Raw genomic sequence first — 12,500 nt, 5'->3', positions numbered from 1 at the left:
ACATGTGATGAAATGAGCCCACAGTCTTGTTGTCTTCAGGGAAGCTGCAGAGTCCGTTTCTGTCCCAGAAATCCTTTGAGCGGGAGTCCCCGGTGCAGCCTCAGTACCCAGCATCCCCTGCTCCGGCTGTCACCCGCCTGTCTCCAGTCGCACCTGTCTCACCCGAGCCGCCCGGCTCACCTGCTGCAGATGTCCCCCTCACAGATGCAGAGACATCCAGCTCGCCTGTTCACCCTGCAGGTCAGAGCCGTTTGATCGGGGTTTGGGTGTCCAGCTGTGTCCTCCTCAGTCATGTCTCTTCTTCTGCTGTTCATGGACACAGATGCTCTTTACACGGAGGAAGAGGAGTGGTCAGACGACTTCGACGATGATGCAGTTGAAGCCACTGCAGGTATGATGCCAACAAAGCACCACATGAAGCTCGTCAGTGTGATTTGAATATTTATAAAGTGTTTGACCTTCGACTCAACAATAATCTGCAGAAGAGACTTGGGACAATCTGTACTTAGCACCACAGCCGGCCGGGACTGAAGACAGCCTGTACGAGGACGTTTCCCATTACACACCTGCAGTGAGTCCACTTTACAGATGGATCCATCTCATTTTATCCAACCAGACTCAAACGTGTGCTTGTTTCTGAATGTCAGGCTGAAGAGGATGCTGGTGGGCGTGGCCTCAGTGCCAGGGCGCTGTATGACTACCAGGCCGGTGCGTATTCACACTTTATTCTCATTTCTGTCAGCGGCGGGCTCCACTGAGGTCTGATGCAGCTGAGGTGAACCATGGGGTCCCTCAGGGCGCTCTTCTTGGTCCACTCATGTTAACTTCTTTTGTGTGTGTTCACTTTAAACTTCCTCACCTCCTGCCTCCATTTTTTTTCTCCTCAGCCGACGACACTGAGATCACCTTCGACCCTGACGACATCATAACTCAGATAGAGATGCTGGATGAGGGCTGGTGGAGAGGAGTCGGTCCTGATGGACAGTACGGCATGTTCCCCGCCAACTACGTGGAGCTCATCTAACTCTTTTTAATGTTCCTTTACGTTCAGAACCGTGTTTGTGTCTTTTTAAGCTGTGATAACAAACAATCAACAATAAACGACATCAGTCTTTAGCTGTGGGATATTCATCCGTCCATCTTCACACCATTTATCCGGGGCCAGGTTGAGGGGGCAGCAGTCAAAGCCGGACACAATCCCAAGGCGTAGTTTTATGAAAGTTTTTAAATGCACTTCCTGTATATGTAGGCGGTGTGTTTTATTCCATCAACAGCTATGAACATTAATGTGGAGAGTTTATGTTTTTTATTTTATATAAATGTATAATTTGATTTATTACATGTTATGTCGGACTCAAACCGCAGCGCTAGGTGGCGATAAACCCCCGCCTGGTCTCAGCCTATTAAAGGCGAAGAAGCTGACCTGTTACGTCACATACCTGCGACCAGCAACCAACAAGCGAAGAAGGAAAAATGGCTGCAAGGTTACTGCTCCGCTCCGCCGTTAGAGCCGCTACAGCCTGCAGGGCCGCCCGGGCCCCCGCTCTGAGCCGCGGCATGGCCGCTGGAGGTGAGGACGGAACCGACAGGAGACTTAGACAGCTGGACCGAGACAGAGAACCCGGATTTAAGAGAGGGGTTGTTATCAGAGACAAGGACAGCAGCGCGCCGCCTGTGTCTCAGACCAGACTCCGGTTAAAGACGCAGACATGACGTTTCTGCTGAAGAGTTAAACATTTAACCTGTTGTGAGCAGAGCTGGACTGGAGCTGGTTAATACTCGGCACGTTTTAAATGTCTGTTAGCATTAGCTTAGCAGTGTTAGCTAAGTCCCAGTATGATGCGTCTCTGTGACATAAGTCTTATTTAAACAGGCCAATTTAAATTCAGCACACTGTCTGTGGGCCTGTTGTTGTTATTGTCAGTGTGCTGCTCTGTTTCCTGTTAGTGCTCCATTAAAAAAGTGACAAACTAGTAAAAATAAATAACTAAAATAAAGGACATGTGTGCACAGTGGTACTGATGTGTGTGTGTGCGCGCTCAGGCATTCCCACTGACGAGGAGCAGGCCACCGGACTGGAGAAGATCATCATGAAGGCCATGAAGGATGGGACGGTAAGGTCACATCAACACACACACACCAGGGGCTCTGGACTTTAAGATGTAACGGTGAGTTGACCTGACCTGAGCCTCCTCTCTCCTCCAGGACCCCTACAGCATGATGAAGCCAAAGGTCTACGCCGGGTCCAAGGCCGACCCCCACCTGGTTCCCTCCATCACCAACAAGAGGATTGTGGGATGTGTCTGTGAGTAGATCTTCATCAGAGTTGGGAACTTTGGCTCCTGTAGAGGAGTCAAAAGAAAGCCGAGTGTTCCTGTAGGAGCCCGGCTGCTGTAATCTGACCTCATGATGGCTCCACCTCCTCTAAACAGTGCAGACTCAGTCATGCAGCTCCTCAGCATCACGGTTCTGTTTTTGAACCCCGTCTTCCTCTGTGCAGGTGAAGAAGACAACACCTGTGTGGTGTGGTTCTGGCTCCATGAGGGCGAGGCTCAGCGCTGCCCGTCCTGCGGCTCCCACTACAAGCTGGTCCCCCACGAGCTCCCTCACTAACTTAAAGCGCCTCTCATCATCTCAGGCGTGAAGTGTTCCTGTTCAGGAGCAGACGGGCCTGCCGGGCCTGCGTCTGCTCCTGCCTCAGTACTTGATCGACCCGTTCACCTCAACAGTCTTTGCTTTACATGTCACAGATGTGGGACACAAACCGTTTCTTCCTGAACATTTCCAGTTTACTCTGACACTCCTACTGCACCATGTTACACTGGGTCCAGCAGCTCCTTTACTCTGTCAATAAACTTTATGAACTCTTCTTTATGTTTGTTTCTGTGTGTGTACAGTAAGAGACCGTAACATTTACTGATCTGATTGGTTTACTGTTTATCTGGCCCTTATTATTATTCAGTGTACAGGAGGGTCATGCTGACAGAAAGGAGGCACACAGACACACAGGAGTGTTTATTTTTAATCAAAATGCAGAAATTATACAGTTACAGATAATGGAAGAAAATACGTATCAAATACAAATATCTATTAAAAATTAGAAAAAAGTGAAAAGTGGTTTTGATCAATGTTAAATCGAACATAATAATGAACGTAAACACCATCAGCAGGGGGCGCTCAGGCCACAAAACTGAGAAGAAGAAGGCGCACTTGCTTACGTCATCACCAGGCGACCAGCAACCAACAAGCGAAGAAGGAAAAATGGCTGCAAGGTTACTGCTCCGCTCCGCCGTTAGAGCCGCTACAGCCTGCAGGGCCGCCCGGGCCCCCGCTCTGAGCCGCGGCATGGCCGCTGGAGGTGAGGACGGAACCGACAGGAGACTTAGACAGCTGGACCGAGACAGAGAACCCGGATTTAGAGAGGGATCGTTATCAGAGACAAGGACAGCAGCGCGCCGCCTGTGTCTCAGACCGGGCTGGAGCTGACAGAAAACAAGCTAGCAGTTAGCATTAGCCTAACGGCGTCAGCAGCGAGGAGTTAAATGTTTAAATCATTTCCCTCTGAAACAGACATTCAGTCCTGATGTAGCTGTTCTACACGTCACTGCTGATAAACACAGTAAATAATGAGGCCTGTGTGCCGCTGGTGTCAGCAAGCTAACGACCAAAACACAACACACACTGCAGATTATAGTTCACTGGATTAAAGGTTCTGATCCAGTTCAGATTAAGAAGGCAGCTAGTCTGGATTCTCCTCGACCTCGACCCCTCCTGTAGTAATGCTGTGACACTGAAATAAGGTTTCTATTGACTGGATTGAAGTGCAGGTTGTTGATACTGAGGTGCTGGTTTCAGGCATTCCCACTGACGAGGAGCAGGCCACAGGGCTGGAGAAGATCATCATGAAGGCCATGAAGGAGGGCACGGTGAGCTGCTCCTCTTCTCAAACATGTTTCTGCTGTGACGTTTGTCCTCATGACCAGTGAGAACAAATTTCCTGACCTGACAGGCAGAGATCAGGCTCTGCTTCAGGCTCTCTGACGGCTCTGGCCTCCAGCTCCAGGAGATAGGAGGGGGTTAACACACAGGGGAATGAGGGGCGGTTCTCTCGGCCGTGCTGTGGGCGCTGTGGGGTGGACTCTAATGAACACAGAGTTATCAGTGACTCCTGAGGAGCAGAGCTGCTGTGTTACAGTGAAGAAGAACCTTAATGAGAAGCTGTGCTGTACTCTGACCTGAGCCTCCTCTCTCCTCCAGGACCCCTACAGCATGATGAAGCCAAAGGTCTACGCCGGGTCCAAGGCCGACCCCCACCTGGTTCCCTCCATCACCAACAAGAGGATTGTGGGATGTGTCTGTGAGTAGATCTCAGCTTCCTCTCCTCTTCATCACCTGCTGTGATGTTGTTATAAAGTGTGTGATCTGGGTCTGAACCCCGTCTTCCTCTGTGCAGGTGAAGAAGACAACACCTGTGTGGTGTGGTTCTGGCTCCATGAGGGCGAGGCTCAGCGCTGCCCGTCCTGCGGCTCCCACTACAAGCTGGTCCCCCACGAGCTCCCTCACTAACTTAAAGCGCCTCTCATCATCTCAGGCGTGAAGTGTTCCTGTTCAGGAGCAGACGGGCCTGCCGGGCCTGCGTCTGCTCCTGCCTCAGTACTTGATCGACCCGTTCACCTCAGCAGTCTTTGCTTTACATGTCACAGATGTGGGACACAAACCGTTTCTTCCTGAACATTTCCAGTTTACTCTCGTACTGCACCATGTTACACTGGGTCCAGCAGCTCCTTTACTCTGTCAATAAACTTTATGAACTGTTGCTCATGTGTTTTTGTTTATAGAAATGTGAGGAGACGTCTTCTGATTCTTCTGCCTTTAAGTTATCAGTGGTGTAGGTGCTGCTGTGTGGACAGCAGGGGGCGCTGCACCAACCTGAGTCCTCTGGTTTCATGAAGAACAGATTCAGGCTGGTGAGTGACGGTATTTACAGTCTTAACATGAAATGGACCTACCGGAACTGGCGGATTCATCCATGGATCCATTAGACCAGCAGAGGCCGGCGCACAGCGTTCCATTTAAAGTCACAAACACGATCACATTCTCTGTCCTGAGGTGATCAGCAACCCAAAACTTACCTGTGGAGGGACAGAGCTGGTCTGATCAGGCTGAGGGACGCTGTCCGCCGAGGCTGCGGGGATCCTAACCATCCTGCGGGAGGAAGGGGTTAAATACAGGGACGAGGGTATAGAAGAACTGTGCGGCAACTGGTCTCCTCCATCCCTCAGCTGAGGCTGAAGCTGCTGGAGAGAAGAAGGACAGGATAACCAGGACGTGTGGGGGTCTTCTTCCCTGGCCCTCCACCATGTGTACATCTTAAAGAGGAGCACAGCCCCTCCACCACACAGACCTTCATGCTCCATCACATTCACAAGGAGGCCTTTGCCAGAGGAGGCCACTGAAGCGGTCCCGAGGAGGCCGAGGATCCTGCTCAGTCCAGGCACAGTGTGGGACGAGGAGGAGGAGTGTAGGCTGTCTCTACAGAGACGTCCAGACACAAAGGTTGAATTTAGTCAATATGTCACATGGTGTCTGGTCTGGGCTCAGGGTCAGGCCTGGTCAGTGCTGGGATGGGAGAGCACCGAGGGACCAGGTGCTGTAGGCATTTAATCTCAGCAGCAGGGGGCACTAAAGAGCTTTGTGCCACGGTGATATTTTGCTGTTGTTGATAGATGAGTTTAAGATGATAGAAAGACATAGATGAGGACTTTTTTTTATCTCACACGTCTCTGTGTGTTTGTATCATATATATATATAAATATTCTCTTTAAGTCATATTATAAACATACACTCGGTTGAGCTGCTCCCGGTGTTGTATATTATGAGTTTTTATCCAATCATATTTCAGCCAGCGTCTGTTGCCAGGTGATATGAAATCTGCCGAACGCCTCCAGACTCAGCAGAGCAGGCTCAGCGCTGTGAGTGAACGGACACAGTCAACAGCCAATCAGAGCTCGAGTCAGCGACCTCAAAGCCAATCAGAGGGCCTTACACTGGACTGGACATGACCGAGCCCTGTGATTGGATAAACACTCCGAGAGCCTGAACGGCGGCACTCTGCAAAATGTCCGAACTGAACCCGGAGACCGGACCGATACCAAGAGAGAGAGAGAGAGAGAGAGAGAGAGAGAGAGAGAGAGAGGGAGAGAGATGTACTCGTGACGCCATTTTCAAGATGGAGCTTTCACGAAAAGCTGGATGTTGTGAGAAGAGCTCGGCTACCCCATGTGCTAGCTAGCCTGTCCCAGCAGAGGGAAGGACCGGGCTGTGACTGTCAGTGTCTGTGACTGTGTCTGTCCCCGTGTGTCTGTGTCTGTCCCCGTGTGTGTCTGTGTCTGTCCCCGTGTGTCTGTGTCTGTCCCCGTGTGTGTCTGTGTCTGTCCCTGTGTGTCTGTGTCTGTCCCCGTGTGTCTGTGTCTGTCCCCGTGTGTGTCTGTGTCTGTCCCCGTGTGTCTGTGTCTGTCTCTGTGTGTCTGTGACTGTCCCTGTCTGTCTGTGACTGTCCCTGTGTGTCTGTGACTGTCCCTGTCTGTGTCTGTCCCTGTGTGTCTGTGACTGTCCCTGTCTGTCTGTGACTGTCCCTGTCTGTGTCTGTCCCTGTCTGTCTGTGTCTGTCCCTGTCTGTCTGTGACTGTCCCTGTCTGTCTGTGACTGTCCCTGTGTGTCTGTGACTGTCCCTGTCTGTCTGTGACTGACCCTGTGTGTCTGTGACTGTGACTGTCCCTGTCTGTCTGTGACTGTCCCTGTCTGTCCCTGTCTGTCTGTGTCTGTCCCCGTCTGTCTGTGTCTGTCCCCGTGTGTCTGTGTCTGTCCCTGTCTTTGTCTGTCCCTGTGTCCACTGCTTCTGCTGAGCCGTCATTTTCTGAGCATCAGCTTCCATGTCCACAGAAGAGACTTATTGATGGACTAGAACAGATGAACTTTAGTCTTCTGGAGAAAAGAAATGATGGATTTAATTTTCAAACCGGCAGCACTGTGGAGGAGCTCCGTGTTGGTGAGTGTGATTTATTAACTAAACTATTTTCGTTGTGTTTTATTTGGACTCTGACAGTATTTGGTATTTTATTTGGACTCTGACAGTATTTGGTATTTTATTTTGGACTCTGACAGTATTTGGTATTTTATTTGGACTCTGACAGTATTTGGTATTTTATTTGGACTCTGACAGTATTTGGTATTTTATTTTGGACTCTGACAGTATTTGGTATTTTATTGGACTCTGACAGTATTTGGTATTTTATTTTGGACTCTGACAGTATCCGTGACCTCAGCCTCCCACTCTTAGTGGTTAATGTGTGTTTATTGGTTGTAAATGCTCAGGAAGTCAAACGTTGCTCGGCTTATATTGCGGTGATGTGATGTTTAAGTGTGATTCTGCATGTGTTCTGGAGCCATGGGGTCATACTGATGTCATCACTGAAGGCCCAACACTGAGCCACTACCAGGGCTGCCCAGTGGGCGGTTTCAGGCGTTATAAACCACAGTAATGTGCAAAGAGTAGCTTACATGCTAAGCTAAGTGGATACAATCTAGCTTAAACCACTGCTGTGGCTTTGTTGAAGCTAGTTAGCTAAACTGCCTGCTTGAAAGATTGCTCATATAATTACTATGGAAATGGATGTTTAGCTAGCATGCTAACTTCAGCAGTGAATCTGATTGATGAGTGTTGATGTAAAATGTGCAGATGTAATGACGGTGAAGAGTTCTCTGGACTTCTGCATCAGGACACGTGGAGCAGTGTTCTGCACAGGTGTTCCTTTTCTTTGATGACAGAATGTTTCATACAGCAGCAGGAGATTTATTGGATTCTTTCATTTAATGCTGCAAAGTTTTGTTTATGAACTCCAGTGGGACGCTAATGAAATGACTGTGATATTAATGATGTCTCTGTGCTGTTAGATCATTGTTTGTTCGTACAATGGAAGCACTGCAGACACAGAGCAGGCCGGAACATCCCGACTAATCACTGATTAGGAGATTAAGATTAGGATTTATTGATCAGCTGCTTTCTTCTGTTTCTAAAGTCTGAATTCACTTGCACCGTTGTGTTTAGTTGGCATCCAGACGTCTGCTTGTGCTGTACGTGACTGAACACTGTGCGTCAGTAACACGAGGACAACACCGCCACCATCAGGTCAAACTGTGGTCGTTTCATCCAGCAGAACTTTGTTAGAGACACTTTTGACTTCGCCCTCGTTAGCATGTATTTATTCATCTGAGTGGGATAATCAACAACGTAAAGGAGACAATGAGGAAAATGAGGAGGAAACTCGGTGCTGAGTGTCACAGCGGGGTGCATCCTGAGAGGAAAGAGGAAGCTCCATCTTTGTTTCTGTAATCTACCAGCTAATCATCTTCTTCTCTTCTGCTGGTGGTGGGAGGGGGAGCTCTGATCCTCCCAGGGCGCAGCACAAACTTTCATGTACCCACACAAAAGAGGTCCTGCTGCTGATTCAGGTGCCTGGAGCTTTTTCAAACAGCTGATCATAGAACAGCACACAGAGAGTCTGGTCAGCAGTAAATGATCTGAGCTCACAGACGGGGAGCCGTCTGATTCCTTCCTCCTGCAGACCGCGGCAGATGAAGACGGATGTCTCTGCTGAGGGGAGTTTCAGTGAAGGAGCAGCACCTGTAGCAGGACTCTGTTCTCTAACAAGATAAATACCATGCAGGGAAACACTGTATTAAGATAAATGCTCTGTGTGTGTCTGAGTGTGTGAGAGACGGAGCAGAGCTGTGGTTTACACCGGTCCTGACTTTGCAGATCCTCACATGAATGCAGATATCTGATTTGCCCTGACTGCATAATGTTATATAAAAACAGAGCTGTGGGCAGTGGCTCAGTGGTAGAGCAGGGTTGTCCAAAAGGAAGGTCGGCGGTTCAATCCCAGCTCCTCCCTAGTCATTGTTGTGTGTCCTTGGGCAAGGCACTTTGCCCACATTGCCTCCAGTGCACTCACTGGTGTATGAATGAATCGGCGGTGGTCGGAGAGGCCGTAGGCACCTCGGCAGCCACGTCTCCATCAGTGTCCCCCAGGGGAGCTGTGGCGACATCTGTAGTTTACCACTGCCACTGTGTGAATGTGGGGTGAATGAATAATGCATCTGTAAAGTGTCTTTGAGTGTCCTAGAAAGCGCTATGTAAGTTCGATGTATTATTATTAGAACCAGGTTTGGCTCGGACATGTTGACTGTGAGCAGGAGACACTTGATCCTTATCTGGAGTCCAGTCTTTGTTCTTTTAGCTCCATGCTTGGTCTCCAGATCATCACTTTCATCGCACACATTGACTGTAGCTGCTTTATCCTGGGAGGCAGCTGGATTCTACACTGTTCATGAGTTTGTGACCAAACCACAGGTGGTTTCAGTCATTAGTGGGTTCATGTGAGTTTGTCTGTTGTTCAGAATTCCGCGAACTACACATGCAAAATCAGGATGGATACATCCACGCAGCAAAAGAGAATTTAGACCATAATTCTGTCTGCTATTATGGCTGTGAAACTAAATCGGAGAGGGTTCACATATAGGATGAGTTTTGGCTGCAGGATGTTCGCTGATTGCTTCGCTGCAGCTTTGTGTTTCCATTGACAGCATCGCAGTGCTCACGAGGTGACCAAGCTTCACCTGACAGGAGCTGCCATGTTGACCAATCAGGGGGCTGTTGAAGTTGGAACCAGCCCTAATAACACACACTTTGCTGACTTTGTCCGAGAGCGTTTATAAAAGCCACTCCTGCATTGGTGGAAATGTGCCGCTGTTGGACTTGTCCTGTGTGACATGTTTTATGCTCAGGCTTTAAACTGTGTCCTGTTGCAGAGCTCTGTGCACACATCCACCCTCAGAGATGTAATATTAACTCAGGGCTGGAGGCTTCCTGTAAGACCAGTTAAAGTGGACTCTGCAGGAGGGCAGGAGTCCTGTGAACATTACAGTCGCTGTGGAACTGCGGCAGGAACTTTCAGTTCGAGGCGAAAACTTTGAGAAAATCCTTGAAGCGAGACGCAGGGAGCCCAGGGCGCTTCTCCCAGCTCCAGCTACACTCCACATTAAACATTCAGTCACCGCGGTGCTTTCCAGCTCTGCGAGTGCTGTATGCAATTCAAATTACTGCGTGTGTGTAAATGTGGAGTGTTCTCAGGTGGGTCTGCTGTACGTATGCCGCTGCAGGCCTGTAAATCTGCTGCAGGTCCATTTCATAAGCAGACACCCAGGAGCTGAATAATGAGCCAACAGAGAAGTGCTGTAAAATATGCCCCCTCAGCTCCGCCTCGTCTCTGCAGTCTAAGTGCTGCTAATAGCAGTGGATCAATTCTCTGTCAGCTCCTCTTATTTACTGCTGAGGGCTTCATGAGATCACTGTGTGTGTGTCTGTGTGTGTGTGTGTGTAAAGGCTGTTTGCTTCAGGGGAAACTGCAGTTCCGCCAGTGTCCACTAGAGGCTGGCTCCAGAAGTGAGTCAGTCCCCGCAGGCCTCCATTACAGCAGGTATAAACAAGTTTCCAGCCTCGGACACGAACTCTGTTAGCCTCTGTAGATACTTTAAACACATTGTGTTTTATTCGGCCTCCTCACCAGTGGGTGGCGCTAGTTATATGTAACTGCAGTTCCTGTAGTGTCCACTCGAGGCTGGCTCTCAGCAGAACGTCTGTGTTAGGTAAGACCTGCTGATTCCAGCTGTCAGGTCCAAACCACATCTGTCCACAAACACATTGTTATCCCCCATCAGCGTCCTGTTGGCGTGGAGCTGCTGTCAGTGCTGCTGTGACCTCCACCGTGGCTGCGCCTTGCTCTCACTTCCTGTTGTCTGCGGCGCTCTGCTGTTTAGAAGAGAAGTGGAGCAGCAGCGTCGAGCCGAACCTGCGAGTCTGACAGTCTGAAATACACATGCATACACAAATAACATTGTTTCATCTCAGACGCACAACTCTCCCAGAGCTCTTGCTGATAAGCAGGTCGGCCTACAGTTACTGCAGAAGCAACTCCGTCTCCATGGCAACAGCTTTTTTTTTTTATTTCCCTGACAGGTCCCAACTTTAAAGCTATGCAATGATCTGGGCTGCCTCAGTGTGCAGCATCTAACAAGGCTGTGTGTGTGTGTCTGTGTGTGTGTCTGTGTGTGTGAGTGTGAGTGTGTGTGTGTGTGTGTGTCTGTGTCTGTGTCTGTGTGTGTGTCTGTGTGTGTGTGTCTGTGTCTGTGTGTGTGTGTGTGTAGGAGCACATTGGGGGATTGGAAGGTGAAGTGAATTAGGAAGCGGTGGGTTCACGGTCAGTAAGAACTCCTCTCCTCTGTTCTCTGCTAGTCTGCTCATGTGAAGCTAACGAGCTAATGAACCAGGAGAGAGAGAGAGCGAGGGGGAGAGAGCTAAAAGATGGCTGATGCTGGGTCACTAGATACGACCTCTGTCTTGTTATTTATGTGAATTCTGGTATGTAAATAATCAGCAGGTATCAGGCTAAAGAAAAGAGGTTTTCCACCAGTTTCAGTTCCACAAACAGGAGCTGCAGCCTCCATGAAGACTGATGACAGCAGAACAAAAGCTTCTTTAATTATCTCATTGAATTCTGGGCAGAATTAATTACACAGCCGAGGAGCTGCACACACACTCACAAAGGGCAGCGCTGCTTTGTTATTTTTGGTTACACATACAGAAACCAATTAAAAGTGAATTGAGTGTGTTGCAGAGCGCCGTCACACCTTCCACCGAACAACACGCCGCTCCTTTCATTCCAGATAATAAAGGTTAACGAACGGCTTGGAACAATCAGCTCTGCGTCTGCGGGCTCCTCCTCATCCTGCCTCACATCACATCTCAGCCTTCCTCATAACGAGGGAGTAAACGATGTTACCAGGAGAAGAGCAGATGAATGAAACTGTTACCACTTTGTTAGCCTGAGATAATGAGATGAATAAAATCGACAAAAGAAGAAGATAAATGAAGCCATTACCACAGGAAGAAGAGCAGAACCTGCGCCGTCGTCTTGAGATAATGAGATGATTCAAACTGAAGAGAAGCAGCTCAGTTATTTTGAGATAATGAAGTAAATCCTTCTCCTGACAGAACACAGTCCTGTTTACCTCGATAATCAGATAAATGAAGTTGTTATCCATGACGAGGTTTGTTATGTCAGGACAACAACAGGGATCTGTATCAGCAGAAAACAAAAAAAAATGTTAGTTTGAGATGATGAGAGGAAGAAACGTGTGAGAATCACAAAGAGCGCTGCTGATTTTATCACCACATGAGATACAAAACAAACTTTATCTCAAGATAACGGGAGAAAACGAGCTTGGGTCACGTGGAGATGAACACAGGAGGACACCAGACACCACTAAAGCTGTCACTACCTCATTTTCCTGCTGATAAAGGCTCGTTTCATCTCTGGTGAGACTGGCACCATGGTGAAGGTGAAGGGTGGGACCCTCTGTGACAGTCACTGATCGCCGTC

At 49.0% G+C, this 12,500-nt stretch overlaps 3 protein-coding genes across 5 annotated transcripts in view; all 3 read left to right on the top strand.

Moving 5' to 3' along the window:
* dbnla (drebrin-like a) overlaps positions 1 to 1,071 on the top strand; it is a 5,530-nt gene extending 4,459 nt beyond the window's left edge. The window contains exons 11-15 of one of the 2 annotated variants that reach the window (XM_028417946.1): positions 40 to 240; positions 323 to 391; positions 483 to 571; positions 648 to 708; positions 888 to 1,071. In XM_028417946.1, the coding sequence (XP_028273747.1) occupies positions 40 to 240; positions 323 to 391; positions 483 to 571; positions 648 to 708; positions 888 to 1,024 (557 nt within the window). In that variant the 3' untranslated portion in view covers positions 1,025 to 1,071. The remainder of the gene's footprint in view (positions 1 to 39; positions 241 to 322; positions 392 to 482; positions 572 to 647; positions 709 to 887) is intronic. The other variant, XM_028417947.1, reaches the window with a different exon arrangement.
* A 352-nt stretch (positions 1,072 to 1,423) lies between these two features.
* LOC114443697 (cytochrome c oxidase subunit 5B, mitochondrial-like) lies at positions 1,424 to 2,869 on the top strand. Of its 2 annotated transcripts, XM_028417966.1 has the most exons (5): positions 1,424 to 1,570; positions 2,044 to 2,114; positions 2,206 to 2,305; positions 2,501 to 2,646; positions 2,688 to 2,869. In XM_028417966.1, the coding sequence occupies exons 1-4, from the start codon at positions 1,474 to 1,476 to the stop codon at positions 2,611 to 2,613; spliced, it is 381 nt and encodes a 126-aa protein (XP_028273767.1). In that variant the 5' UTR covers positions 1,424 to 1,473; the 3' UTR covers positions 2,614 to 2,646; positions 2,688 to 2,869. The 2 variants fall into 2 exon arrangements, with proteins under 2 accessions (XP_028273767.1, XP_028273766.1); XM_028417965.1 differs by having other exon boundaries at positions 2,501 to 2,869.
* Positions 2,870 to 3,225: 356 nt separating this feature from the next.
* LOC114443728 (cytochrome c oxidase subunit 5B, mitochondrial-like) lies at positions 3,226 to 4,816 on the top strand. Its single transcript, XM_028418021.1, has 4 exons — positions 3,226 to 3,358; positions 3,856 to 3,926; positions 4,258 to 4,357; positions 4,454 to 4,816. Exons 1-4 carry the CDS (start codon positions 3,262 to 3,264, stop codon positions 4,564 to 4,566), a joined length of 381 nt encoding a protein of 126 aa, XP_028273822.1. The 5' UTR covers positions 3,226 to 3,261; the 3' UTR covers positions 4,567 to 4,816.
* The last annotated feature ends 7,684 nt before the right edge of the window (positions 4,817 to 12,500 follow it).

This window comes from Parambassis ranga, chromosome 12 (genome assembly GCF_900634625.1).
Source record: "Parambassis ranga chromosome 12, fParRan2.1, whole genome shotgun sequence".
Taxonomy (NCBI): Eukaryota; Metazoa; Chordata; class Actinopteri; family Ambassidae; genus Parambassis; species Parambassis ranga.
The sequence above is the reverse complement of the archived record's forward strand: the minus strand, read 5'-3'. Positions and strand labels throughout refer to the sequence as shown.